The following is a 24,440-nucleotide window of genomic DNA, read 5'->3' as shown; positions in this document are numbered from 1 at the left end:
TTTGGGGGGGGGGTAGGGAGCTCACCCCGCTTTGATCCTGAGCACAGCCTGGAGCCAGCCCTGAGCTCTGCAGGGCGTGGCCCCAAACCGAAAGGCAGCTACGGAGTTCTGTGGTGGTGAGTGCACTGAGGCCCAGACACACACAGGCATGAACACACATGCAAACACATATGCGGCGCGCGCGCGCACACACACACACACACACACACACACACACACACGGCTGGAGTAAGTGGCTGCAAACCTGCTGTGTTCTGCTCGCCTCTCAGCCGAGACGGTTCCCAGCAGTGAGCAGTCCCCGTTCCTGGATCTGGGACTCAGCCAAACAACATTCTTGCCATTCTCTCCAAACTCTGTTCGTCAGAACTCTCCAGAACCCACTCCAGCCGGGGGAGCGCGCGCCTTCAGGAGAGACCCACCCGCTGCGTCCTGCAGTGCTCGGAGCAGGTTCCCTTCAGGTCTGGGGCCCTGACGTCGACGGAAGTTCGGGGGCGGGGGGAGCCCAGAGCACCCACAGATGCCGCCCAGCCCTGGGTGTGTCCCGCCCTGAGTGGGAGTGGGGGCGGGTCGCTCAGAATCCAAAGGTCCCTTGACAGTGGGTTCGGGCACCGGGGGTGGCCCCAAAGGCTGAGGGCACGCTGGGCCTGGGTCCGAGCACCGAGCCGAGAGTGTCCATGAGCATTCGGCCACGGCCCCAAACACCAAAACCAAACCATGAAGCTCAGCTCAGAGCAGCTCCGCTCGGCCCTGCAGGCCCTGCCCCGGTGGGGGTGAGAACGAGGTGGGCGGGAGGTCGGGCCCGGCCGGGTGTGCAGGGCCACGGCGGGCGGGGAGAGCCAGAGCAGCCCGACCGCAGGCCACATCCACCGCGGGGCTCAGAGCGAGGAGCCCACAGGAAGGAGAAACGCCGAGAAAGCCTGCTGACTAGACACCGGCAACAGCCTGCGGGAAGGGGAGCGGCATCCTGGGTGCTGGGTGCAGCCTTGCCCGGCAGGTGCCTGGACCCCGAGGGGAGTGAGGTTGACCAGGATCCAGCAGCCTGCCGTGCTCCTCTGAGCGGCCGTTTCGGGTTGGGACCCTGCTGGGGAGTGGGGCCACCGCAGCTCGGGCACGGCGGGTGGTCTGCACCCAGGCCCACTGGCTGAGTGACCGCCGGGGGTGGGAGGGGGACCGAGCGTGGGCTGGAGCAGAGGGGCCACTGCTCAGAGGCCACCAGAGGCCTTCAGACCTCCCGCGACCACAGACCCGGTGGGAAACACGTGTGCTGAGGTCAAACACCCGCAGCTGTGACGACAGACCCCCAAAAAAGCTCTTGGCTCCGCGCCTGTGAGCCACCCAGAGGGTCCGGCCTGCCGTGGCAGCCCTCACGGACACGCGGTGCGGTCACGCAGCCTCCGGAGCCGGGTGAGCTCTGACTGCCGGGTCCGCAGGCCCAGTCGGAGGGCAATGGAGGACACGTCCCACCGTGTCTCGCGGGCACTGTGGCCCGGGGTCTGGCACCATTCGGCCTGTGGCGTGCTGTATGCAGAGGCAGGGACCAACCCTGTCCCCATCCCGCCCGCCTGTATCAGGCTCTGTGGCCCATGCGGCCCCCCCTTGAGCTAGAAGGGGGGTGCCCTTCAGGGGCTGCCCAAGGGTGGGGAGGGCGCTGGGCCCGCAGGGAGTCTGCTATGGGGAAGTCCATGGAGAAGACCACCATGGGCAGGACCTGAGGTCTGCCTGGAGGAGGCATTTGAAAACCAGGGACTGAGGGCCCGGGGCTAGGGCGAAAGGGAGGACTCCCCCATTTCTGAGGGTCCTGCCTGGGAGCCAGAGGTGGGTGCCCCCATCAGTGAAGGACATACTCAAAATGGGTTTCTTCTACATCTCCCATACGAGCTCAGCACAGACACAGGAGCAGAGGAGCAATGGGCATGGGGCCAGGCCTGGCCGCTCGTCTCTGGCAAGGAACCACCAAGACAGGCCAGCTCGGTCACCTCTGACCCCCGCGCCTCCGACCTTCCTCAAGAAGCCTCCCAACGTGAGCACCTGGGGGGGAGGCCCCTTCTAGAAGGCCAAAGCTACCCAGCCCGCTGCCTCGGGCGGCCCCCACAGGCCTGGCGGAAGAGGGGCCCTGGGGAGCCTTGGAGCTCGCTGTGGCCCTGCGAGGGGACATGACACAGAACTTTCCAGCCCCCAAACCAGGGCCTGAGGCACAGCCACATACACCTAGTCACAGTCAGACTCACAACCACACACTCACACAGTCACAGTCACATACAGCCACACACACAGCCACAGTCACACAGTCACACAGAGCTGCACACAGCCTTACAGTCACAGTCAGACTCACAGCCACACACACCTATTCACATAGCCACACAGACTCACAGCCACACAGTTAGACTCACAGTCACGTACAGCCACACAGTCACATATAGCCACACACAGTCACACTCAACACAGTCATACACAGTCACACAGTGACAGACTCAGTCACACACACAGTCACAGTCACACACACTGACACAGTTGCACTCAGTCACACAGTCACAAAGTCACACACAGTGACAGACTCACAGTCACACAGAGTCACAGTAACAAGTCACATGCTCACAGTCACAGTCTCACACATATACTCATAGTCATACATACATATCCTTACACAAACACATGTACACAATCTCACACACACGCACATACAAACACAAGCTCATACCCTCGGCACCGCCCAGCGGGGGCTCCGGCGGGGAGTGAAAGAGGAAGCTGACGCGCCTCCTGCAGCCAGAGGGGGACGAGGCTCTGGGCTCCTACTGGACAGGGTCCCGGCCCCACCCCAAGCCACCCCTCCCCCACGGGCCAGCAGCGCAGCTCCCGGAACGCCACCTCTGATGCCCAGGTCACTGTCCAGGTCACTGCCCATCACCTGGCTGCGTGGGTCCTGCCCCGGCTGCATGCTCCTCCCGGGACTGCCGTGCCCAGGGGGTGCCCGCGAGTCCCCTCGCATACTCTGCTCGCCCGACCCCCGCAGACAGGGGCAGACCTGGGGAGGCGCTGGTCTCCCGGGCTCCGCAGCACGTCCCAGAGCACGCGCAGAGGAGAGGGCGGGCGGGAGAGGACAGCTCTCTCCTCCGGCTATTTTCCTGCCCTGCACAAACACAAGTGACATTTTTAGCAGCCGTTCCACTCCGGGAGGGAGATGCAGGAAGTGCAGGAGCAAAACAAGGGCTGAAGCCACTCACCAGGGAGGAAAAGCACCCCGAGCCACGTGCGGGACGAGTCTGCTGGGCCGTTTCCGTGCCCCCGGGAGGGGTGGGCTGGGGGCAGGGCACTGGCCTGTGGCAGATCCTGGGACGGGGCCCAGAGCTGCCGCGTCTCAGGAGCGGGGGACGCGTTTCGGAGCACAGCATGGCTGGCCACACGCAGCTGCCCCAGCCGAGGAGCAGGCGGGCTCCACAGAACCCCACTGTGCGGGGGCAACTCGGGGCGGCCCCAGAACACAGCGCCCCAGAGCCCCCTCGCTGCCGGCTCCCGGCTCAGCCCGGCCCTCAGTGCTGGGCGGGTGTGGGGGGGACACAGGCAGGGCCCGCGCCCCCGTGGCAGCCCTCCCACGAGGACACTTGGTCCAGCAGCAGGGGGCTGGCAGGATGTGGCTGACCACTGCCAGGAGCAACGGTGGCGTGGGCAGACGCGGCGGGGGCCCGGGAGGGCTGAGATGTACCCGGCGACTTCAGGGAGCCCTGGCCCAGGGCAGGAGCAGCTGCCTGAGGACAGGGACGGCCGTGCGGGGTCCTGACCGAGCTCTGGCCCCTGGTCTGCAGGGTGGACGGGCCACTGCCCTGGGCCCTCGGCACGCAGTGCCCCAAGCTGAGCCGAGCCTCCATCAGAGCCAGGACATGCCTGCTCCTCGGCAGGAGCCCCACAGCCACAGGAGCCTGGGGAGGCCTTGAGGGGACACGGCCGGGGATGCAGACTCCCCTGGGGGGCTCCCCGCCGAGGCCAGCGCAGGCACCTCAGCAACACTGAGGGCGACTCTGGGGGCCCGTGGCTGAAGCTGACCTGGTGCGACCCCGCGGGCTGAGTTTCGGAGGAGCGGGTGGGGCAGTGGCGGGGCAGCTTGGCGACAGGGTGGGGCACAGGGACCACCCAGAGGGGGCCTCCACACACGGGGGAGGCCACCTGGCCCGGAGGCCACCTCAGGCCTAAGCCCACTGGGCCCCTGGGTCCCCTTCTTCATGCAGAGGCAGCTCCCGTCCCTTGGGCCGCGGGGGTGGCCGCCGGGTGGCGATGCCCACCGTGGGAAGCACCAGCTCCACCGCTCAGGGACCTTCAGGACTGACCAGCACGCCGGCGACTCACGGCGTGGGGCGCAGGGGGGATCCCTGAGGGTCCCCCAAGGCCAAAACCAAAATCACAACTGAAGGGGGAAGCAGCCCCGTCTGCAAGCACAAAACTCCCGTGGGAATGGGGGGTGCAGGGGACCCCCCCCAAACAAAGCTTCCGCCCCACCTACCCCCACCGGCTCGGCAGACCCCAGGCAGCGAGGGAGAGCCCAAGAGCCAGCCCCCCACACCTCGGCCTACCCACTCTCCAGCCGAGGTCCCCCCCATCCAGCTCCTGGCCCGTCCGCGGGGCGAGTGGAAGGCCCCTTCTTCCTGCTCCTCCTCTGCCAGCATCAAGGTATCAGCTCAGGCGCTGGCTAGAGGCCAGGAGGCTTTTCCTGCACCTCTGTGAAAGTCAGCTGATGCACACTGCCCCCCTATGCCGCGACCCCCACACATACCTGAGGGGGGGGACCTTCCACGTGGCCAAGGCAGGAGAGAAACCCACGGGCACCCTGGTGTGTGAGGGGGTTGGCGCAAGACTCATTTCTGGCTGCGAGACTTCCTGCTGGCAAAGTTCCATGGGAAGCCGGGGTCTACCAGAGCCCCCACCTCCGCCCTCTGAGCCAGGGGCCGGCCTGGCCTGGCTGGGTCTGCCCCCCCCTCCTTCTGACACGGCTTAGCACGATGCTCTGTCCACGGTGACAACGGTCACCTGTGAGCTGCTCTGAGTCACCTCCCACCAAGGGAGCTGCCCAGCACCAACAAAACCTCCCAGCCCTCCCACGCCCTGGGCCACCCTGTCCTCACAGGCTTTCCGATCGGCCAGGACACCAACTTGCAGTGGGGTTCCCCGGCTCCGGCCCCCCAACACACACAAGCCCACATAGACAAGGTGCATTGCTCCAAACTCCTGGGCCGGCCGAGCCTGCTCCTGTGCACAGCCCCAGGGTCCCCCTGGAACCTCGTGCCCTGAGACTCCCCAAGTAGACCACCCACTGCCTGGTCTGCAGGCCCAGCTTCTCATCCTCCTCACCTCCCCCGACGCCCCGGTGCTCCCTGGCACTCAGTGCCGTCTCACCTGCTCCCCAGTTCACAGTGGCCAGTTCCACTGTCCTTCCTGGGCACACGGGAGAGCCCGAGGACGGAGCAGAGGCGTGGCCGGGACAGGCCCTCCTCACACTGCTGCCGCTCCAGACCCAGAGCCCGCCTCGTTCTGGAAGACTCACGCCCCAGCGCCCCGGGCCCGCTGCAGGGCCTCACGCATGGACACTGGCGGCCAGCCGAGCTCATTCAGCTCGGCAGACACTCAGACGTTCTGTGACCCGAAACACACACCCCCTTCAGCCCGCCCCCGGCCCCTCCGGTGAGCCCGTCCGTGCCCCCGGCCTTTAGCTTCGGCTGGGCCACCACTCGGTTTGCTTTCCCGACGCCGCACACGTCAGGGAACCCGGCCAGCAGCTGTCCCCGCCTTGTCCCAACCGCTGCTTTGCACCATCCACCATGCGCCACCCAATTTGGTGCAAGGGGCAACTGCCCTCTTTGCTCAGCTGAACAGCGTTCGGCCGTAAAACAAGGCTGGGGTCTGGCAGGGTCCCCGTCTCAGGGGTGGTGCGCCCAGAGCACGTGCGGCCACCCGGGCTGTTTCCAAGTGACCGTGTGTAACGCCGCATGGACAGTGGCGGGCCTGTCACTGGCCGGGTCCATGACTTGGTGGTGCGCAGGGCTGACTCCTGGCTCTAGGACCAGGGATCACTCTTGGCAATGCTCGGGGACCACGAGTGGTGCCAGGGACCAAAACAGGCAAGCCCCGACCTGAAGCCCTGTGGCTCTCCTGGGCCCCAATTTCACGTTCTTATGCAGGAAAGTCTGAAACAGACGATGATGGTTCCTGATCTTTTAGGGACCAAATAAAGTATTTTTATGATAAAAAAAAAAAAAGATCATCCCTGGACAGTCCCCGTGGGCTGCGGGTCCCAGAGCAGCTCTACTTCCCGAGGCGGCTCCCCATGCCCTGCCCCCGCCACGCCCCTCCCTCCCCCACACTCGCTGCCGTGACCTACACCCGCAGGCGAGCCCGCCCGTGTCTCCTGGGGCTTTAATCTGCGCGTCCCTAATCGTGGGGTGCTGGGTCTTTCCCCGTGCCTACGAGCCCCACACAGCCTCCAGGTGAGGGCTGTGCCAACCTGCACTCTGTTTTATGGGGCTGTTTGTTTCGCTGAGCGTGTCCGTGAAGCCTGCCCCAGTGCCCAGGCTCTCTCCTGCCCGTATTTTCTTTTTATTCCAGAGTTTGACTTGAGATGGTCCACATCTCCCTTCCCTGCGGGGTGGGGGGAGGTGCTTAGGAGACCTTGCCATCGTCCCTGGTTGGGCTGGTGGCTCAAGGGCCACACCTGGCAGTGCTCAGGGCTGACACCCGGCTCTGCACTCAGGGCTCACTCCTGGTGCTCAGGGGACCATGTTGGGTGCTGGCACCGGATGGACCCCGGCAGGGCCGCGTGCAGGGCAGGCACCTCCTGACTGTGTGTCGTTTGGCCCCCAGCTGTAGTCATTCAGTTTTAAGAAGCCCCTCGCTGCTGATTCCACAGTGACCTACTGGCCAAGTGGCCCAATGAGCCAGGGGTGCTGTCAGGACCCGAGGAAGCAGGACGCCTGCAGCGGGCAGGGTTCTGTCTGGTCACCCAGGCTGGACGTGGTAGTCAAGTACCTCCCTAGGAGTCAGTGGGCAGCTCAGAGCAGAGTGGCAAGTGTGGGCAGGTGAGGCCCCCACAGAGGGACGGGCCAGCAGCTGGGCCTTGCCTCCTGGGCCTCCTGGCCAGGGGCTCCCCCGGGGCCTGGGCACCCCAGAGGCTCCCAAACTCAGAGGCCGACACCCTGTTTTCAGAAAAAAGACCCAGGGATCCCCCCTGGATATCTTCCGCCTTCCATGAAGTGATGGGCAGAAAGTGCTCCCAACAGCAACTCTCTGGCCCCCGAGCAAGGTCTGAGCTGGGCAGGACCCACAGGACTCTGCGGCTACGTGTCCAGAGGAGCCTCGAGGTTGTGTCCAGCACCAGTGTACCCAGATGGGGGCCAGCCTGCCCCAAGGCCGCTCCCGCTTCCCCTGAGGTCACCTCGGTCCCCGGGCACAAGGACACGGCGCCACAGAAGCCACCCCACCCAGAGCCCCTTGGGGACACCAAGGCCCACTCTCCTGCTGTGCCCACTTCACAGGGAGGATCAGGCATGTCCCTCCAGGGGTGTCCAGCTTCCCGAGGCCGGGGTTGCGTCTGACCTTCCCTGGTTTGGAGGCCGGGCAGGGCTCAGGGGCCACTCCTGATGGTGCTCAGGGCACCGGGCGGTGCAGAAATGGAACCCGGCATCCTGCATGTGCCCTGCTCCGGCACCTCGCTGTCCCCACCCCGGCCCTTCCAGCAGGCCTGGGCACATGTGTTGGGGCGGGAACCGCGCTCGGCAGCTGAGAAACCCCCATCTCAGAAATGAGGCCTGTGTGGTCAAGTGTCAAGTCCGGGTGCAGCCTGCAACGGGCAGCTCTCCTGCCGGCTAAGCGAGTCCCGAGAGCGTGAGGAGGAAGGACCACAGGGGCCCCAGTCCCCAGCGCCCAGGGGACGGGCAGCCTGGGAGAAAGGGCCGTGCGGGTGGCTCCCCTGGGGCCTGCAGCCAAGGTCATCTCACATGTCACCCAGCTCTGCCCCTGGCCTGCGGAGCCCGTGACCTTCACCCTCTCGCCACCCTGACCCCACCGGCCCTGGCACAGAGGTGCCCGGCAGGGCCCACAAGTCCCCAGAAAGTAATCGGGGCATTTCGTTAGGAAGCGACTTCCGGGACGGTGCGTCCTCCTGGCAGCCCCTGCTGGAAGGGGACGCTGGGCTCGGAGTGGCCACGACGGGACACCACTGGGCCTGAGACCACGGCGATACCCTTTCTGCAGCTGGGAGAGAAGCAGCCAACACGGAAATGTGTTTTCCGCATGTTCCCAGGGTAAATGTACCCTAAAGCCAACAGCGGGGCGAGATATTGTTCTAAATTTGGAAATATCTGATGACAAAGCGAAGTTTCCTTCCCTTTTCTTACCCACACCCCAAACAACACCCTCCGCTCCTCGTGAGAAAGATTCCTTTACGCTTATGTTTTCCACTTCCTACATCTGATCATTCACGAGCACAAACCCGGGTTCGTGGGAGCCGGCGACGCGGCCGACCTGCAGCCTCGCCGGGGGTAGGAAGGCGGCAGAAGACGGCGGCGCATCCCCGGGGCCTCTCCCGGTCACGTCATGCCTCACCCGGTGCCGCGAGGGCCAGCTAGCCTGGGACCCGCGCTCCACGCGCAGTTTCCCAGCGCTTGTCCGTGGGGTGGGCCCTGGCAGCCCTCGGGGTTGAAAACCACCGTCAAACAACCCCAAGTCACAGAGCCAGAAACTGCGCCGTGGGGCCGTGGCAGGTGCCGGACGCCGTCGCGACACTTGCTCTTCCCCATCGTCTGGCTCCTCAGCGGGCACGGAGGCAGCGCAGAGTGGCCGTGGCACTCCACAGTCCCTCGCAGATGCCCGGGCACAACCCCAGGAGAAGCCACCAGAACATCCCAGCAGTCAGAGAGGACCCAGGGGCTGGGGCTGGGCTGAGCCGCCTTGGCCTGGGAGCTCTCGCTCCTGCCCGCAGCCTCTTCACGGTGTGCGTGGCCGGAGCTGGCTGCGTCCCCCACCTCCCGGTGCCCCACCGCCCACCGTCAGGACACGCGGGGGCTGCCCCGTCCCCCGCACGGGAGGGAGCCCAGCACCTGGGTGGAGAGCGGCCGGCCCATCGAGGGGAGCCGCGCCCGCGGGAAGGCCGGGCCTGGAAACAGACAGGTCCCCGGTGCGGCTCACGGCTCCTGACCTTCCCGTGCCCCCTGGCTGCCCTCACCAGGCTCATCACTATGGCATCAGTAAACAGAACCAGGGTTTTATGAGAAACAATTCCAGAATGGAAACACTCCAGGCTGATAGCTCGTGCGTCACCCGTGAGAGTGCGACAGCTGCCGGCCCAGGCAAAGCCCGGCGAGCGCCCCAGGCCCAGGCAACCGCCCGACAGAGCCACGGCCACGCGCAAAGCGGCCAGCACCCACTCGGCCACCAGCGCATGGGGAATGACCTGCTCTGCACCGCAGGCGAGCTGAGGGGAACGTGACCAAACCCCACGGTCAGCAGCCGCGAGGACACCCAGCATGGCCAAGGGCTGAGGCCGGCCGTGGGCACGCCCTGAAGGGGAGCTAGCAGCACCCATGCTGCAGACGGAGATGCTCGCCCACCCTCACCCAGAGCAGAACAACTTTTCGATCAAAATGAAACTCTGCCCCGGCCTCAGCGAGGCTTCACTCCTCGGGCCTGTGTTCCGGCGTGCCCAGGGCCGGAACCGCAGCGCCTGGAGCCGGAAGCAGGAGTGGGTCCCTGCGGGGCACACCGCAGGCTGCAGTGCCCAGGGGTCACGGGGGTCACGGGGCAGCATGCCGAGACTGAGGCCGTCTTTAATGCCCAAGAGACTTCCATCCAGGCCGGAATGAGCGCTGCCAGCAACCCTCCACTCCTCCAGAAGGAGACGCGGAGGACAGGGCCTGCGGGGGCCACGGGAGCCAGCGTCCAGGACCCGGCTTTCCTGGGTGGCTGCCCAGACCCTGGCGGGGGCTTGGGCACTGGTGCAACCTCAGGTTCCGCTTGCTGGAGCCCAGCCCCCTGGCCCCGACAGGCAGGGCCCCCCGCATGGCCCTGTCCTCCCGTGGCTCACCAATGCCCCAGCGCCCTCTCGGCTCCAGCAGCCGCCTGGGCCTGCGCAGTGGGCACGGCGGGCCCAGGGGCCGGGCAGAGGCAGGTCCAGCAGGAGGGCGGAGGGAGGGCGCAGGATCCCGGCAGGCCCAGCAGTAAACACGTCAATAAAAACAGGCCTGGGGGAGGCCACGATGGCAGCAGTCACGCGAGGCCGTGAGGGCAGAGAGCAGGTTGCCGAGGGCCGGGCGGTGCCACCTCCGCCCGCTCACTCCGGCACCATAAACGCCCCAAACTGACCGGCTGCCAAGAGCCTGACCTCGAGCCCTGGGGCAGCTCTGGGTTTTCCCCTCTGGGGTCTAAGGGCTGGAAAAGTGAACTAAAAAGCAAGAGCAGTGGCTGCAGCGGGGAGGGCGCTGGCCTGGCAGGGTCCGTGCCCGGGACCCCCGGGAGTGAGCCCTGAGCAGGGCCAGGACGAAGCAGAGGCCCCGGCGGGGAGGGCCCAGGGGACAGGTCTGGGCCCCGGGGCGCCCCGCACACGGCTCCGAGGCCCGGAGGGCGTGTCTGAAGGCTGAAGGGGGCTGGCGCCGAGACACAGGTAATGGGGCGAGCACTGGCCACGGACCCGAGACACAAACACCACATCCCCGGGCAGAGAGAGGACGCTGTTTCCACCTGCCCGCAGGGGGTCTGGGCCTCCCGGCCTTGACACGGACGCCATGCCCACCATCAGGGAACAGAATACAGCGGGTAGGGCATTTACCTTGCATGTGGCCGATCTGGTTTCAATCCCCAGCATCCCATATAGCCCCCGAGCACTGCCAAGAGTAATTCCTGAGTGCAGAGCCAGGAGGAACCCTCAAGCATCACCAGGTGTGACCCAAAAATTAAAAAAAAAAGCTCTAAAACCCAGGTCCCCAAACTTCAACCACCATGAGGGAGACCAAGAACTGGGAGTCCCCCACCCTCCATGGGCCAACAGCCCCACTGACCTCAAGGGGTCAGTCAAGGCTGGGAGCCGGGGCCTTCTCTTCACCCCCAATTTACTGCGGACCCCGAAACTCTACTGCCACCAGGGGCCCCGCAGCTCCCCACGCCACCAGCCACGGCTCCATGGAACAGGACCCAGGCACGCTCTGGAGCCCGGTCAGGACCCTCAGCCTTGCCGCTGCGCCCCCCATGCACCTCCTAGGGCAGCCACGTGCCCTGCAGAGGACACGCACTGCCTCTCCCCACGAGGCAGTGCCCGAGTGCTGACCAGCGCCGGGGGCTTTCTGGGGGCCGGAGACCCCGCAGCCCTCACGTGGCACTGAGGAAGGGCTGGATCCTGACCCGTGTCACCTGCAGGAAACGTCCTGGCCACTCAGCAGGGGTGTCACAACCAGCAGCTGGACTTCTATGTTCCAACCAGCACATGAAGCAGTGACTGGCTCGCACATTCCACCTTGCAGCCCAGGAGCTCTGAGCCTGCCCAGCGTGGGGCCAAGCGACAGGACAGCGGGAGGGCCCTGCCTCATACCTGGTGGACAGAGTTGGACCTGCAGCGCCCCGTAATGTCCCCTCAAGCCTGCCGGGAGGGAGCCTGAGCTCCGCCGGGTGTGACTCAAAAGACAGAAAGAAGAAAAACTGAGTAATCAAATTCCTCGTGGTGGAGCGACAGTACAACGGGTAAAGCACTGACCTGGCAAGGGGCCGACCCAGGTTCGATCCCCGGCACCCCAGAGGATCCCCAGAGCCTGCCAGGAGTGACCCCTGAGTGCAGACTGGGAATACATCCTGAGTACCACTGGGTTTGCCCCCCACAAAAGCAACAAATCAGCCTATTTCTGCTCTGTGAATGGGCAGACGGGTGTCAGGGGGGCCACGTTCACTCACACGCCCCACTGTGGAGTCAGCGTGACCCTCACCCCACCCTGCTCCGGCCCGCACCAAGATGCGAGCTTCTCCACGACTCACCACCATGGTCAGGTGGGGACAGCCCTACACACCGTCCACCACGCAGCTCCGGCCCAGACTGGCCACCTGGGCCCCGAGTGGTCTCGGCTGCACCCAAAGCAGGACCCCTCCTAGCAGGCTGCCAGCGGGGGCCCAGACTCCACCCAGGTGGGAGCGGAGCGGGGCTGCAGCGGGCCCGCCTCTCCGCCCACCAGACCCTCGCCCACGAGCACCCGCTTCCCGCGTCCAGCCTGCCCCGACACGTCCCTCGGCAGCCCCGTGCTGATTCCCTCCCTGCTCGGGGACGGCGGCTCGAAACCAAACTGTCCTGGGCCTGAACTATCCGGTAAAGCTGCGGTAAAGCTGTAGATCCCCGCCACTGAGACAAAGTCCAGGCGCCCGGTTCCCCGCACGCGGGCGTGAGTGAGCGCCCGGCCCTCCTCACCTTGCTTCCGGGGGCTGCCACGGCTCTGCCTCGCGGGCCTCTGGGCTTCAGCAGCATTGCCCATCCTAAGGCCGGCCCGTCCCGGAAGCCCCAGGCCCTCTCGGAACTGCACCCGACGGCCACGTCCCCGCTGGAAGGAGCGTCATCTCGTGGACATCCCCCGGCACCCCGCGGGAGCCCCGCAGACCCTCTGTCCTCTCCACGGGCCGCCTCTGCTTCCTGCCTCGTCCGTCCGTCTGAGGGAGCAGAGGAGAGGCCGGACGCTGTTACGCACGGGAAAGCGGCCGGAGCCACGGTCATTCCCCAGCACTTCCAATGCCGCTTCCTCGGGCGGGGCCTCAGTGACAAGGCAAAGAACGGGCAGGGCTGGGGGCGTGCCACGGCCCCCCCCCTCGGCAGGGCCCACTTCTTTTCAGGGTCCTCCTGCTCAGACCCACAAGAGTCACGGGAACCCGATTCCCCCAAGCAAACAACCGACTCCTCTGACGCCGGGTTCCCGAAGGAAAACAGCATCAGAACACTCCTGCTCCTCCGTGTCGGGAGAAGAGGGGGAAGGACGCGCTCAGCGGTGCTGGAGAGAAGGGGGTGGGGGGCACGGAGGTGCCCAGTGCAGCCTCGGGGCCACAGCTCCTCCCCAAGCCCCTCCCCACTGAGGCTGCAAAGTGCCTCTTTTTTCTTTCTTTTTGGGTAACTCCCAGTGATGCTCAGGGGTTCCTCCTGGCTCTGCACTCAGGAGTCACTCCTGGCGGTGCTTGGGGGACCCTATGGGATGCTGGGAATCGAACCCAGGTTGGCCGCGTGCAAGGCAAATGCCCTACCCGCTATGCTATCACTCCAGACCCCTCAAGGTCTCATATTTTGTTTTTTGGGTCACACCCAGCTAGGCACAGGGTTACTCCTGGCTTTGAACTCAGGAATCACTCCTGGAAGTGCTCGGGGGACCATATGGGATGCTGGGAATCGAACCTGGGTCGGCCGCGTGCAACGCAAATGCCCTACCCGCTGTGCTATCATAGCTCCAGCCTCAGGTCTCATATTATGACCTGGACAACTGAGACGATTTCTGTTTGTTTGGGGACCACACCTGGCGATGCTCAGGGCTCACTCCTGGCGATGCTCAGGGCTCACTCCTGGCTCTGCACTCCAGGATCATTGCTGGTGGGGCTCGGGGGGACCCACTGTGCTGCTGGACATCACACCCGGGTCACCAGCACAAGGTGAGCACCTCGCCCTGCCCCCCAGCCCCACGCACCTGGATAAGTGTCTGAGCGACTGAGCTGGGGCCTCGTTCTTCCCGGAAAAGCATCTCCCCAAGGGCACAGAGACCCCCAGGGGCCGTACCTCACTGACTCCACTCACCTAAGGCAAGTTCCCACTGGGGCAAGTAAGTGGCCAAGCGCGGTACACGCAGAGTGTCCGGTACAAGAACCTGCACCGGAGGCGCCTTATAACTGGGGGACAGCAAGGTGGAAGGACAGGCGCAAAGCCACAGCCCCTCGGGCCCGGGCCCGGGCAGGGTCTTTGGGGCACGGATGCCTCTGCTTCCTGCAGGCCAGACCCCCTCCAAGCTACACCCCCCAACCCCCACCCCATCCCTGCAGAGAGCTGGAGTCAGGGCGACCCCCGACAGGCCAGTGGGCTGTCAGCTCGGCCACTTCCTACCTAGGCCACCACACTGCTGACAGGTTCCCATGGCAACGTGCAGTTCCCAAGGCCCGATTTACAGTCGCTCAGTCGCTGCCGCTCGGGAGTGTGCCAGTGTGGACGGGCCTTGGAGCCACGAGAAACGGACCCGCCTCCTTGGAGAGCCTCAAGCAACCAGCCTGGGAAAGGGGCTGCCAGCGGCACGGCCGAAGCGGTCAGCAAAGGCCATGCCCACGCGCCTCACCCTCTACACAACGAGCGCACACGGGCCTCAGGGCGGGTTTGTACATCAGGCCATGAGTTGTTGGGGCGGATTCATACACCAGGCCACGAGCACGTGTCAGGCCACGAGTGTCAGGGTTGGATCATACATACAGGGCAGATTCATGCATCAGGCCACGAGCACACGGGCCTCAGGGTAGATTCACGCATCAGGCCACAAGCATTGAAGTGGATTCATACACCAGGCCACACGTGCACGGGTCTCAGGGTGGCTCCGCACATCAGGACCAGCGAGAGACCAACAATGACGGATGATTGAAGTGGGGCAGAGACCAGGTGTGTTCCCGGCACCTCAGGGCCTGCTGAGCACTGCCATGTTTAGCCCCGAGCACGGCTGGGTGGTCCTGGTGGTCCCAGGGGCCCCACAGCACAGAATCATGACTGGGGTGGCCGGGAATCAGCGGGAGGGGACCAGGACCCGCCGCACCACTTGGGGTTCCCCCTACACCCCCTATTGCCGTCGCGAGCCCCGTGCCAGGGCAGAGACACACAGAACCACGTCCACGTCTGTCTCACGACCATCACTGTATGTCACACCTGTGGACAGTGGTTGGCCACGAGTGGCTGGGACAGGGGCTGGTGGGTGAGACCCTCCGGAGGGTGTGTCAGCACCCCCTCAGTGCCAGCACCCCCGGAGGCAGGCTGGGGACATCTTCTCCGGGAGCCCCCGAAAAAAAAGAGGAGGCCTGGGGGCGTGACCAGCTCTGGGCCTAGTATGGGCACGCCCACGTCACCGGCCCTCCTGCAGCACACAGGCCAGGGCGGTCTCGTGGAACACAGGACCCCCATGTGCCAGCCTCCACCCTGCCCCCTGTGTGTGAGCTATGTTCCTCCCGACCAGGTGAGCCCCCCACAGACCCAGGGGAGGAGCCTGGTGAGTCCCCAGCCAGCCTGTGGGACCCCCTCTCCAGGAGGCCACCAGCCCGCGCAGGGAAGGAGAGCAAGCAGCAACCCCAAGGGCAGAGCCAGCGCACGGCCACCGGCGTCCCCCTCAGCAGCTCTGGGCTGTCCCTGGGACACAGCGTCCTTGGTGCCGGCGGTGTGCGGCCCCGCGCAGCGGTCAGCGGGTGAGATGGTCCTGCAGGCTGTGAGGAGCGGGCACAGGGCCCGACCCCTCCCTTAGCCGATGGCCAGGGGGGAGCGGGGAGGAAGGCCCGATGTGGCCACTTCCGCTCCAGCAAAGACAATACGAGGAAGCCTGGCCCGGAGAAGGCTCCAGAGGGAGTTCCAGCGCTCAGCATACAAAGGGCAGCTTGGGAACCGGGCCTGGGCGTCTGCCCCGCTGTCCCGCCTTGGGCAGCTGGCCGGCCGTGGACCAGGGCAGTCAGTCACGGGAAGCATCGGGCCTCGCCAGGACACCCGCAGGCACTCACCAGTGTCAAAGGCCGCTGCAGCGGGTCACCAACAAAACTGATTTGGGCAGAGGGAGTCCCCCCGGCCCCGTCCTGCTTAGAGCAGGGGATCCCTTCCCTTCAGCCTCTCATCTCCTCTGCAGGGCAGGGAAGGGAGGGCGGGCTGGGGCAAGCAGGAGATCCAGGGAGGAGGGAAGGGGGGTCCAGGGTCATGGACTGAGGCAGGGGTGTGGGGAGGAGGGCAGGAGACAGGGTAGCTGGGGGCAGGGGTGTGGCAGCTAAAACCAGGGAGCTCAGCGCCTAGTTCAAAGATGCTCTGGAACTAAGGCGCGCGGTGAGGACAGGGCCGAGTCGGGCACCTCTGCAGAGTCTCAGGCTCGGGGCAGGCGGGCTCAGGTGCCCGCCTGAGGACAGAGGGAGTCTGCCCTGCTCACAATCAGCCCACCGGTCCCCGAGCAGAGTCAGGAGTCAGGCTGAGCACAGCTGGGTGTGGCACAGAAACAACAAACAAACAAAGCAAGGACCCAGGTCCCAGCGCAGCCCCCAGACGCTGCCTTCCAGGGTCTCCTGCGACGTGATAAGGAGCCAGCAGCCCCGTGTGGCCCCCAGGGCCTCTCCCTGCAGAGGGAGCCGAGTCCTGGCCCCACTTCTCCCGCACCTGCTGCCTCTCTCACCCAGAGACACTTTGTTTTGTGTTCGTTTTTATCATTCCCAGCACCTTTCATTGATTTCTGCAGATACGATTTTCTTCTCTTTTTTTACTTTCATTTTTATAAGATCGTTCACAATATTTTTGTTTGTTTTGTTTTTTGTGGGTCACACCCGGAGATGCACAGGGGTGACTCCTGGCTCTGCACTCAGGAATTACTCCTGGTGGTGCTCAGGCAGTGGACCATATGAGATGGTGGGAATCGAACCCGGGTCCGCCGAGTGCAAGGCAAAATGCCCTCCTGGCTGTGCTATCGCTCCAGCCCCAACAATATTTGATTACATTTAACCTGGAATCCTGGGCACCAGGCAGCAGCCATGACCCCATCCCCCCATGACCCCACTCCCCATCTGTGACCCCGCTCTCTACCATGACCCTGCTCCCCACTGTGACCCCACGTCCCACTGTGACCCCGCTCCCTGCCCATGACCCCACGCTCCACAGTGACCCCACTCTGCGTGACTCTGACCACTCCCCACAGGCCAGCCGGGGTCCACTACACCGTCCCCCTCTCACGGCTGTGCTGCACGGACAGGCTTGAGGGCCAGCGGCACTGCTAGCCCATGGGCCTCCCTTCTTCCCACATCTCTGCGTGGGAGAGCAGAGCCCCACCTTGGCGTTTGCCCCTCAGACCAGCCCCAGGGCAGTCACGGTGACTCCACCAGACCTGCGGTGGACAGTGCTGACCGTCTGTCTGCCGTGATGACTCCCCACACCACGTGTGTGTGCCTGGCTCGGGGGCCCGGGGTGCTGCAGGGGGCATGCCCTCCCTGCCCCGACGGCCACCAGCACACAGGTCCAACTCCTGGCAACTGGGGGATGCCACTTACACACCCGAGCTCATGCCAGGGTGGTCTGGGCTGGATGACCACGCCCCCCCGCCCCCCAGACTGCAGACAGCAGGAGTCCAGGACCCCAGCTGCTGGCAAGAACAAGGCTTCGTGTGACTCCCGTGGCTGACACGCGTCCTTCACCGCGGAGCTTCTGAAGTCGGGCCGTGCTATCTTATTTGTCCTGCTCTGTTTAGGGGCCACACCCAGCAGTGCTTGGGGGGGGGGTCACTCCCGGCAGGAACTCGGGGGCCCTGTGCAGTGCTGGGGATCAAACCCAGCTTGCCATGTGCCCGACAAGCACCGGACCCGCCTCTATCTCTCCGCTTTTTATTTTATTGGGGGGGGCTCACAACCCACACCACTAACGCCACCCCCTTTTCCCTGCTTCCCGAGAAACGACGATTCCACAACAGAGCCGCGAGAGCGTCACTGCTGGTGACGTCAGAGTATCACAAGGACCCAGATACGGCCCCAGGCGGCCCGCCCGCGGAGGCCTCCTCGGGTGGCTCCTTCCACCCACACGTCCACATGCTGGCCTTGGCCGGGGCCTGGCGGGCTGCTGGGAGGGCAGCGAGGGCCGTGTGTGTGCCTGGTTCGGGGACCCGGGGTGCTGCGGGGGGCAGAGGCGCCCTGCGAGATGAGCTCAGAGCGCGAGTATGTGCCCGGTGCCACCGACAAGCCGAGGCAGGCCGACAAATTGGTGTGGTTATGCTAATGACCGGCAGCCTGCGCTCCAGGGCGGGGCGAGGAACGAAAGTGAAAAGGGGGGGGCTGGTGACTCCCGTGCCAGCTGCCCCGACCCACGGGGGCGGGGGGGAAGGGGGCACTGCACCCACGCTCACATCACCCCCAGGGAAGGGGGCGGGCCCGGCCCGAAGTCACTGGGACGGTGTTTCTACATCGTCTTATCTGAGTCCTGATTTCATCCGAAGGCTCTGGAACCCCTCGCCAGCAGCCCTGCACGCGCGCCCGGCACACCCGTGAGCGGGGCTGAGCCCACCCCAAGTGGCCGCTGCGGCTGGGGCCACGTCCGGCGGTGCTCAGGGCTGACTCCTGGTCCTGCACTCAGGAATTGCTCGGGTGGGGCCCGGGATCTCACTCAGGTTGGCGACATGCAAGGAAGCGCCTCCCTGCCATCTGTCTCTCGGGCTCTGCAGTGGCTGCGTTTAACACGACACCAGCAGACGCAGCCTGGGAGGCTGAGGGGAGTCGCTAAGAAGAAGGTCCCGGCCCACAGGCCCAAGTCTTCTGCACACGGCGCCGAGGGTGCAGCACAATCACTGCATGCAAGGAGCCCGGGTTGCAAGCCGGCACTGCACAGTCCCGAGAGTCCAGGTTCCAACCCAGCACTGCACAATCCCGAGTGCCTCTGGGCGTGGTCGCCCGACACCGCTCCCAGCCGAGAGCATGGAGCTGAAATGAGCCGCTGTCGCTCCTGCCGGGAACCCACTCTCTGGGGCCGACCCGAGCCAGCCTGGTCCCCAGAACTCGGCTTCCTCAGAGGGAAACCAGATGCCTGGGAGGAAGGGCGTCCCCCAGGATCCCTGCTTCTAGGCAGCTCGTCCACGGCACGACCGTGAGGAACACGGTTTTCAAGAAGAGGTGCTGGTAGGTGTAGGGGTGCAGCCAAACCGCAGGAACAGAGGATCGAGGCTCGCCGGGGGGCCGCCGGGCAGATGTGCTACATCGTACACACGGGAAACTGAGGCTTCGACCAGCCCTAGGTCTTGGCCGACCCCCAGTCCCTGCGAAGCTGGGCCCAGATCCAGGGCCCAAGCTCCCCGTACTGTCCACTCCAGGCTGGGCCACCCACTCCCCTGCAGGGCAGACCGGCATAGAAGAAGCACAGGCAGGGCTGGACTGTCGGCTCCCCAGGGCACGACACCGCTGACCACAGCACCCCCAGCCCCAGGAAGGGGCCTGGCACTCAGTGAGCACTTGCTCAGGGTTGCACGGGGGGAGGGGAGTGGCAGGGGGGAGATGATGGGTACGTGGGTGGGTGGATGGGGGAGTGGGGGGTGGACTCACAGCAGATGGATGGGGGATGGGTGGGGTGGGTGGGGGTGGGGGGTGGCAGGTGGCATCGCTCTGCTCAGGGCTCTCCCCGAGTCTCGTCTGAAACAAACCCCTGCAGGTTCAGCTCCTGTCACCCATCACCTCCATGAGGAACCGGAAGCTGCTGGCCAATCTGCAGGCCGGCTTCGGCCATCAGGCGCCCTTGCAGAGGCTGGGAAGACCCGGGGGAATTCCAGAGCAGGGGCCGGCAGAAGACCAAGAGCCTGGCACGGCCGAGCGCTGGGCCGAGACCCAGAGTGAGGGAGAAAAGCGGCAAGAGCGACCCGGTGCCCCCAGCCCTCCCGTCACTCCCCCGTGGCCTCCATCCGCTCCACTGTCCGGGGGTCACTGTCCTCGGGGTCAGCAGAGCCCAGGAAGCCTGGGGTCTGAGGGGAAAGGCCCAGCACAGCTCTGACATCCACGTCTGGGACATGACATGCCGACACCTCTCAGGAACCATGCTGGGCGCAAGAGGATCATGGCAGGAACGGGCTGTTTCCATCAGGGTTTCGGAGGAACGGTGGAGGTTTCACCGTGATGCCGGCCGAGGGCCCTGAAGGTGACCAGACCAGCCGCGGCTGCAGCCCAGGCTCTGGGATCACGGGGCAGAGGGTGCCAAGCGTGGTTCCCTCCCCCCACATCTCAGGGCAGCTGGGCCCACCAAGCCCTGCCAGGGACCTCCCGTCACCTCCTGCCTGGAGACGGCCGTGGAGCCCACGTGCCGGGGGCCGGCCAGCGCCTGGCACCAGCACGGGTGGGTCTGGGGCCACCGCACGTTTGTCTCTCAAGGGACGGGGGGCCAGCCATGCCCGTGCACAACCGGCTGTCCACTCGCCGCCCAGCAGATAGTGAATGCGTCCATTCTTCACAGCTGGAGCCGGTCTGCCCAGGGGGCCACCTGCAGCGACCACCCCAGCCCATCTCCCTCACCCTGCCCTGCTCTGGAGATGACAGCTGACACAGCCCCCAGCCCTGCCCCAGCCCCCAGACCTGGCCCCAGCCCCCCACCAGCCCTCTGCAGCCAGCAGCCAGCGAAGGCACTGGCTGGCCTAGGTCGGCACCCGGGGATCTGCTTGACCGCCAGCGCAGGGCAGGCTCCTGGCCTCAGAACTCACCCCACCAAGAAATGAGAGACGTGGGCCAGGCCCCAGGGCAGGCCGCTGCCCCTCCCAGCAGGGCCGAGGGCTCAGGTGCCCACAGCCCAACCCTCCAGGTCAGCAGAGGGACCAGCAGCAAGGGATGAACCCGACAGAAGAACAAGGTGCCGCAAAGAACCCAACGGCCCCCGGCCCAGCCCCTCCACAAGCGCAGGATCGCGGCCACTCGTGTTGACACCTGGCTGGGCCTGGCACTGCAGGGCGGACCCGGCCCAGGCACGTGGCCCTCCTCAGGGGCCATCAGAGGCCTGGACACTGTGAGCACCTGGCAGCTGTCATGTCTGTGCTCAGAAGCCCGTGTTCGTCTTGCCGGGGCACGTGAACTGGAGCCTGGTCCGGGGGCACCGGCACAGCTCCACGGGGCCAGTACTGGACACTCTGTCCACTCCTTAGCGGCAGAGGGGAGCGAAAACAGGCTTCTGAGCCAACCCACATGTGGGTCAGGGCCCCCCGGGATCCCCCAGCCCGTGGAGGAAGTGGGCGCAGGCAGCAGAGAAGCGGGGGGCAGGGCCGACTCCCTCCTGCGCTTCCCGCTGGCCCTGGTGGAGCTCCGCAAACGGGTCATCGTGCCCTGGCATTCCCGGAAACTCCCGGCCACCGGGGCTCCTCTCACCGGCCCTGTCCCTGCAGCAGGTGCCCACCCTCAGCCTCTGCCATCCCAAGGCACAGCCATGACAATGGGGACACTTGGCACAGCCAGGCCCTGCCGGCGCATTTGGGGTCATTTCTCCACAAGCTCCCAGGTGCCGGCCCCTCCGGCCTCCTCCCAGGGGCTGCGGCGACCAGGACACCGTGGTCACAGCTCAGCCACCCGCCGCACAGCTCCTGGCATGGCCATCACAGCCACCTCCGGGCTGAAGTAACGGAGCCGTGGTGGCACTCATTCCGAAACCGTTTTGGTTCTTCTCAGCCGAGTCAGATGGAGAAGCAGGAACTGGGGCTCAGGCATTAATGTGAACGGGCGCCGGGCCTGGCTGGGAGCACAGGCTGGGCAGAGCCCGGGCTGTGACCCGCCGGTCACTGGCACCCTTGGCCCCGGCTGCCCTCGACACGTGGGCGGCCACCGACTGGGACAGTGCAAGACGCTGAGTCGTCCGCGCTGGACTGTGACCCCAGGAGACCCGCCCTCGGCTGCCTGGTGTTTGCCAACAAGGAGGTACTGCGGCTCCGGCGGCCAGGGCCAGGGGCAGCGCGAGACTGTCACCAAGACTGCACAGCCCCGGGATGGGGAGACGCCTCGTGGGGGCTCAGAGCTGGTCTGGAGGGCTGTTAGGTCCGGGGAGGCAGAGTGGAGCGGAGGTGGCTTGCCCCGTAAGCAGCCTTTGCCTAACCACCAAGCTGCAGGACCCCCAGGCACGTCCACGGCCCCATCCCCCCAACAAAAGCGCCAGAATCCCAACCTCAGGGCTCTGGGCTCAGGCGGAGCCACCGAGCAGCCACTCTCAACAGCCCTGCAGGGTGCGAGGGGCGTGGTGTGGACAGACGCCCAACAACTGCAGGGTAAACTTGGGTGCAGGAAGCAGGCCACGCAGGAGGCTGGGCGCAGCTGGCCGACGAGGCGCCCCGTCCAGCGCCTGTGCATCGAGAGCCCCCCTCGCTGCCCCCAGGTCCCCAAGGCCCCCCTGACCCGCCCACCACGCCACGTGCACCCGCCACATCCCAGCGCCCCACACACTAGCCAGGGCGGGGACACCTGCCGGGCAGCCCGCCAACCCCGGTGCCGCCTCAGAGGGACGGAGTGGCGGGAAGGGCGGGCAGCGGCTCCACACGTGGAGAACAAGCGCACGGGGTCGGCCGCACGCTCACGCGAGAGTACAAGCAGGGGGACAGTGGCCCCAGAGGAGCTGGACTCGGGGTCCCCCAGAGGGCCCCACGTGCACCCAGAGATTTGTAAGCAAGTTCCTGCTTTTAAAGATGATCCCAATTCGTCTCTGGATCGAAGGTGGCTTTGGCTCCAACACACCCTCCCATGGGTGGATACGGCCTAGGTGTCCACTTCCGGGCAGCGGGATCCCCTTGGTCCACTCAGTAGGTGGACAGGAAGCGCCCAGGACAGATGAGACACCCTTGCAGACGCAGCAGAACCAGGCGAGATACCCCCTCGCCAACGCGGGTTCCCACAAGTCCTGCTGGGCTTCCAAGGCCGAGCCTGTACCCCGGAGCTGCCCACTGGCCTCCCCGTGCCCACCAGCCTCTGCGCTGGCCCCCAACTCCCAGCTCAGGGCCATCACCCTCGGCATGGGGACTGCAGCCACAATGGCCCTTCTGGGGAAGCCCAGAGGCGGTGGGCGCGTGTGCAGCCCCCCCAGAGCGAGCGGGACGCATATTTCGGGGCAGTACAAACCTCCAGGGGCTCCCCAGGAGCACAGGGTGAGGGTCAGGGACCTGCTCCTGCAGGCACCCCCTCAGCCGGGCCCGAGGCCCTGGGAAGAGAAAGGACTGGCCCCGGTTTCGGAGAGCAAGGAGAGGACACACAGCAGCCAGCAGCCGGCAGCCAGCAGGCTGGGTGCACCATCCACTCGGGCGAGAGCTTCACCAAAGGACAGCGTCCCCGGGGTGCGGGAATGCAGCGGAGCCCTAGTCACACCTCACACCCACTCAGGGGTCCCTGGGATCATCCCAGGAGACCCGTGACCCCACAGTTCCGCCCGGCGCAGCGGTCAGTCCCAGGCACCCTGTCCCTCTGCTCCCGCCCACCTTCCGGCTGCACTGCCACGGGACCCCAACTGCTCCCCTCACCTGCGCCCCAGCCCCAGCTGACCCCAGCCAGGCCAGCAGAGGCCTGGATGCCCAGGCAGGGGGTCAGGTCTGGCTCTCTGAGACCAATGCGTGCTGGCTTCGCACCGGGCACCGGGGCAGGTGCAGTGGGGCCGAGGCTGGCACCAAGGACCCCCAGACCTCCTTCCTCCAGGTAACAGACCAGAACGGAGGCGGAGAGAGCCCCCTCCTCCCGAGCCGGCTCCCTGCCGCCCTGTGCCCCCTGCGCCGGGTCCGGGTCCGTCCGAGCCGCAGGAAGCCCCGGGGGATGTTCGGGTTCCGCTCCGTCCGGGGGGGACCGCCGTGCCAGGCCCGGGGGCACGTGATCGGCCTGTTGCACCGGCCTGCAGCCCGGACGTTATTCCTCAACATCCAAGTTCCCCCGGCAGCCCGGGGCCGCCGCGCCCAGCACCGGGTCCGGAGGCGCGCGGGTGCGTGTGCGTGCACGGCGGGGCCCGGGGGCGCCGGGGCCTGGTGCGGCGCGGGGGGCGCCGGTGCCCCCGCCGGGCAGGGCTGGCACGGCCGGAAGCGCAGCCGCGTCCCGCGGGCCGAGCCCACTTCCTGCGCCGCCGCGTCCCGGCCCGCGGGGGTCCCGGGCCGACCCGCCCGCGCGCCGGCCCCGCGGCCCGACTCGCGCGCACAAAGACGCGCGTCTGCACCGGACGCGGCCCGGCCCGGTCCGGCCCGGCTCGGCCCGGCGCGGGGCCCGCGGGAGGAGGAGGAGGAGGGGGAGGAGGGGGAGGAGGACGAGGAGGAGGAGGAGGAGGCGCCGGCCCGGCCCGCCCGGCCCGAACCCGGCCCCGCCGCGCGCCCGCCCGGCCCGAGCCCCGGCCCGCCCGCCCGCCCGCCCGCCCGCCGCCCCCGGCCCGGCCTCACCTGCTTTCTCCAGCCGGCCGGACATTTCCGGGCTGCGCCGGAGGCCGAGGCCGCCGCCCGCCCCCGCCCCGGCCTGCTGCGCTCACGCCCGCGCCGCCATGGCCCGCCCGGCGCTCCGGGCCGCCGCCGCCGCCGCCGCCGCCGCCGCCGCCGCCGCCGCGCGCGCGCCACAGCGCCCCCTGCCGGCGCCCGCCCGCGCGGCGCCCCCTGCCTGCCGGCCCGGAGCCCGCGCGCGGCGCCCCCTGCCGGCCCGGAGTCCCCGCGCCGCCGCCCGCCGGGGCTCCCGCCCTCCCGCCCGGCCCGCCGCGCCTCCGCCGCGCCCGAACCCGAGCCCGAGCAGCAGCCCGCGGGCACCTG

At 66.5% G+C, this 24,440-nt stretch overlaps 1 protein-coding gene across 7 annotated transcripts in view; it reads right to left on the bottom strand.

The window, feature by feature from the left end:
- Positions 1-24,223, bottom strand: part of RAPGEF1 (Rap guanine nucleotide exchange factor 1) — a 63,059-nt gene extending 38,836 nt beyond the window's left edge. For all 7 annotated transcript variants that reach the window (XM_056108843.1, XM_056108845.1, XM_056108846.1 and 4 more), the window contains exon 1: positions 24,084-24,223. In XM_056108843.1, coding sequence (XP_055964818.1) covers positions 24,084-24,108 — 25 coding nt within the window. In that variant the 5' untranslated portion in view covers positions 24,109-24,223. The remainder of the gene's footprint in view (positions 1-24,083) is intronic.
- Positions 24,224-24,440: the final 217 nt, after the last annotated feature.

The sequence above is a fragment of the Sorex fumeus genome, unplaced genomic scaffold, assembly GCF_029834395.1.
Source record: "Sorex fumeus unplaced genomic scaffold, SorFum_2.1 ptg000233l, whole genome shotgun sequence".
Lineage (NCBI taxonomy): Eukaryota > Metazoa > Chordata > Mammalia > Eulipotyphla > Soricidae > Sorex > Sorex fumeus.
The sequence above is the reverse complement of the archived record's forward strand: the minus strand, read 5'-3'. Positions and strand labels throughout refer to the sequence as shown.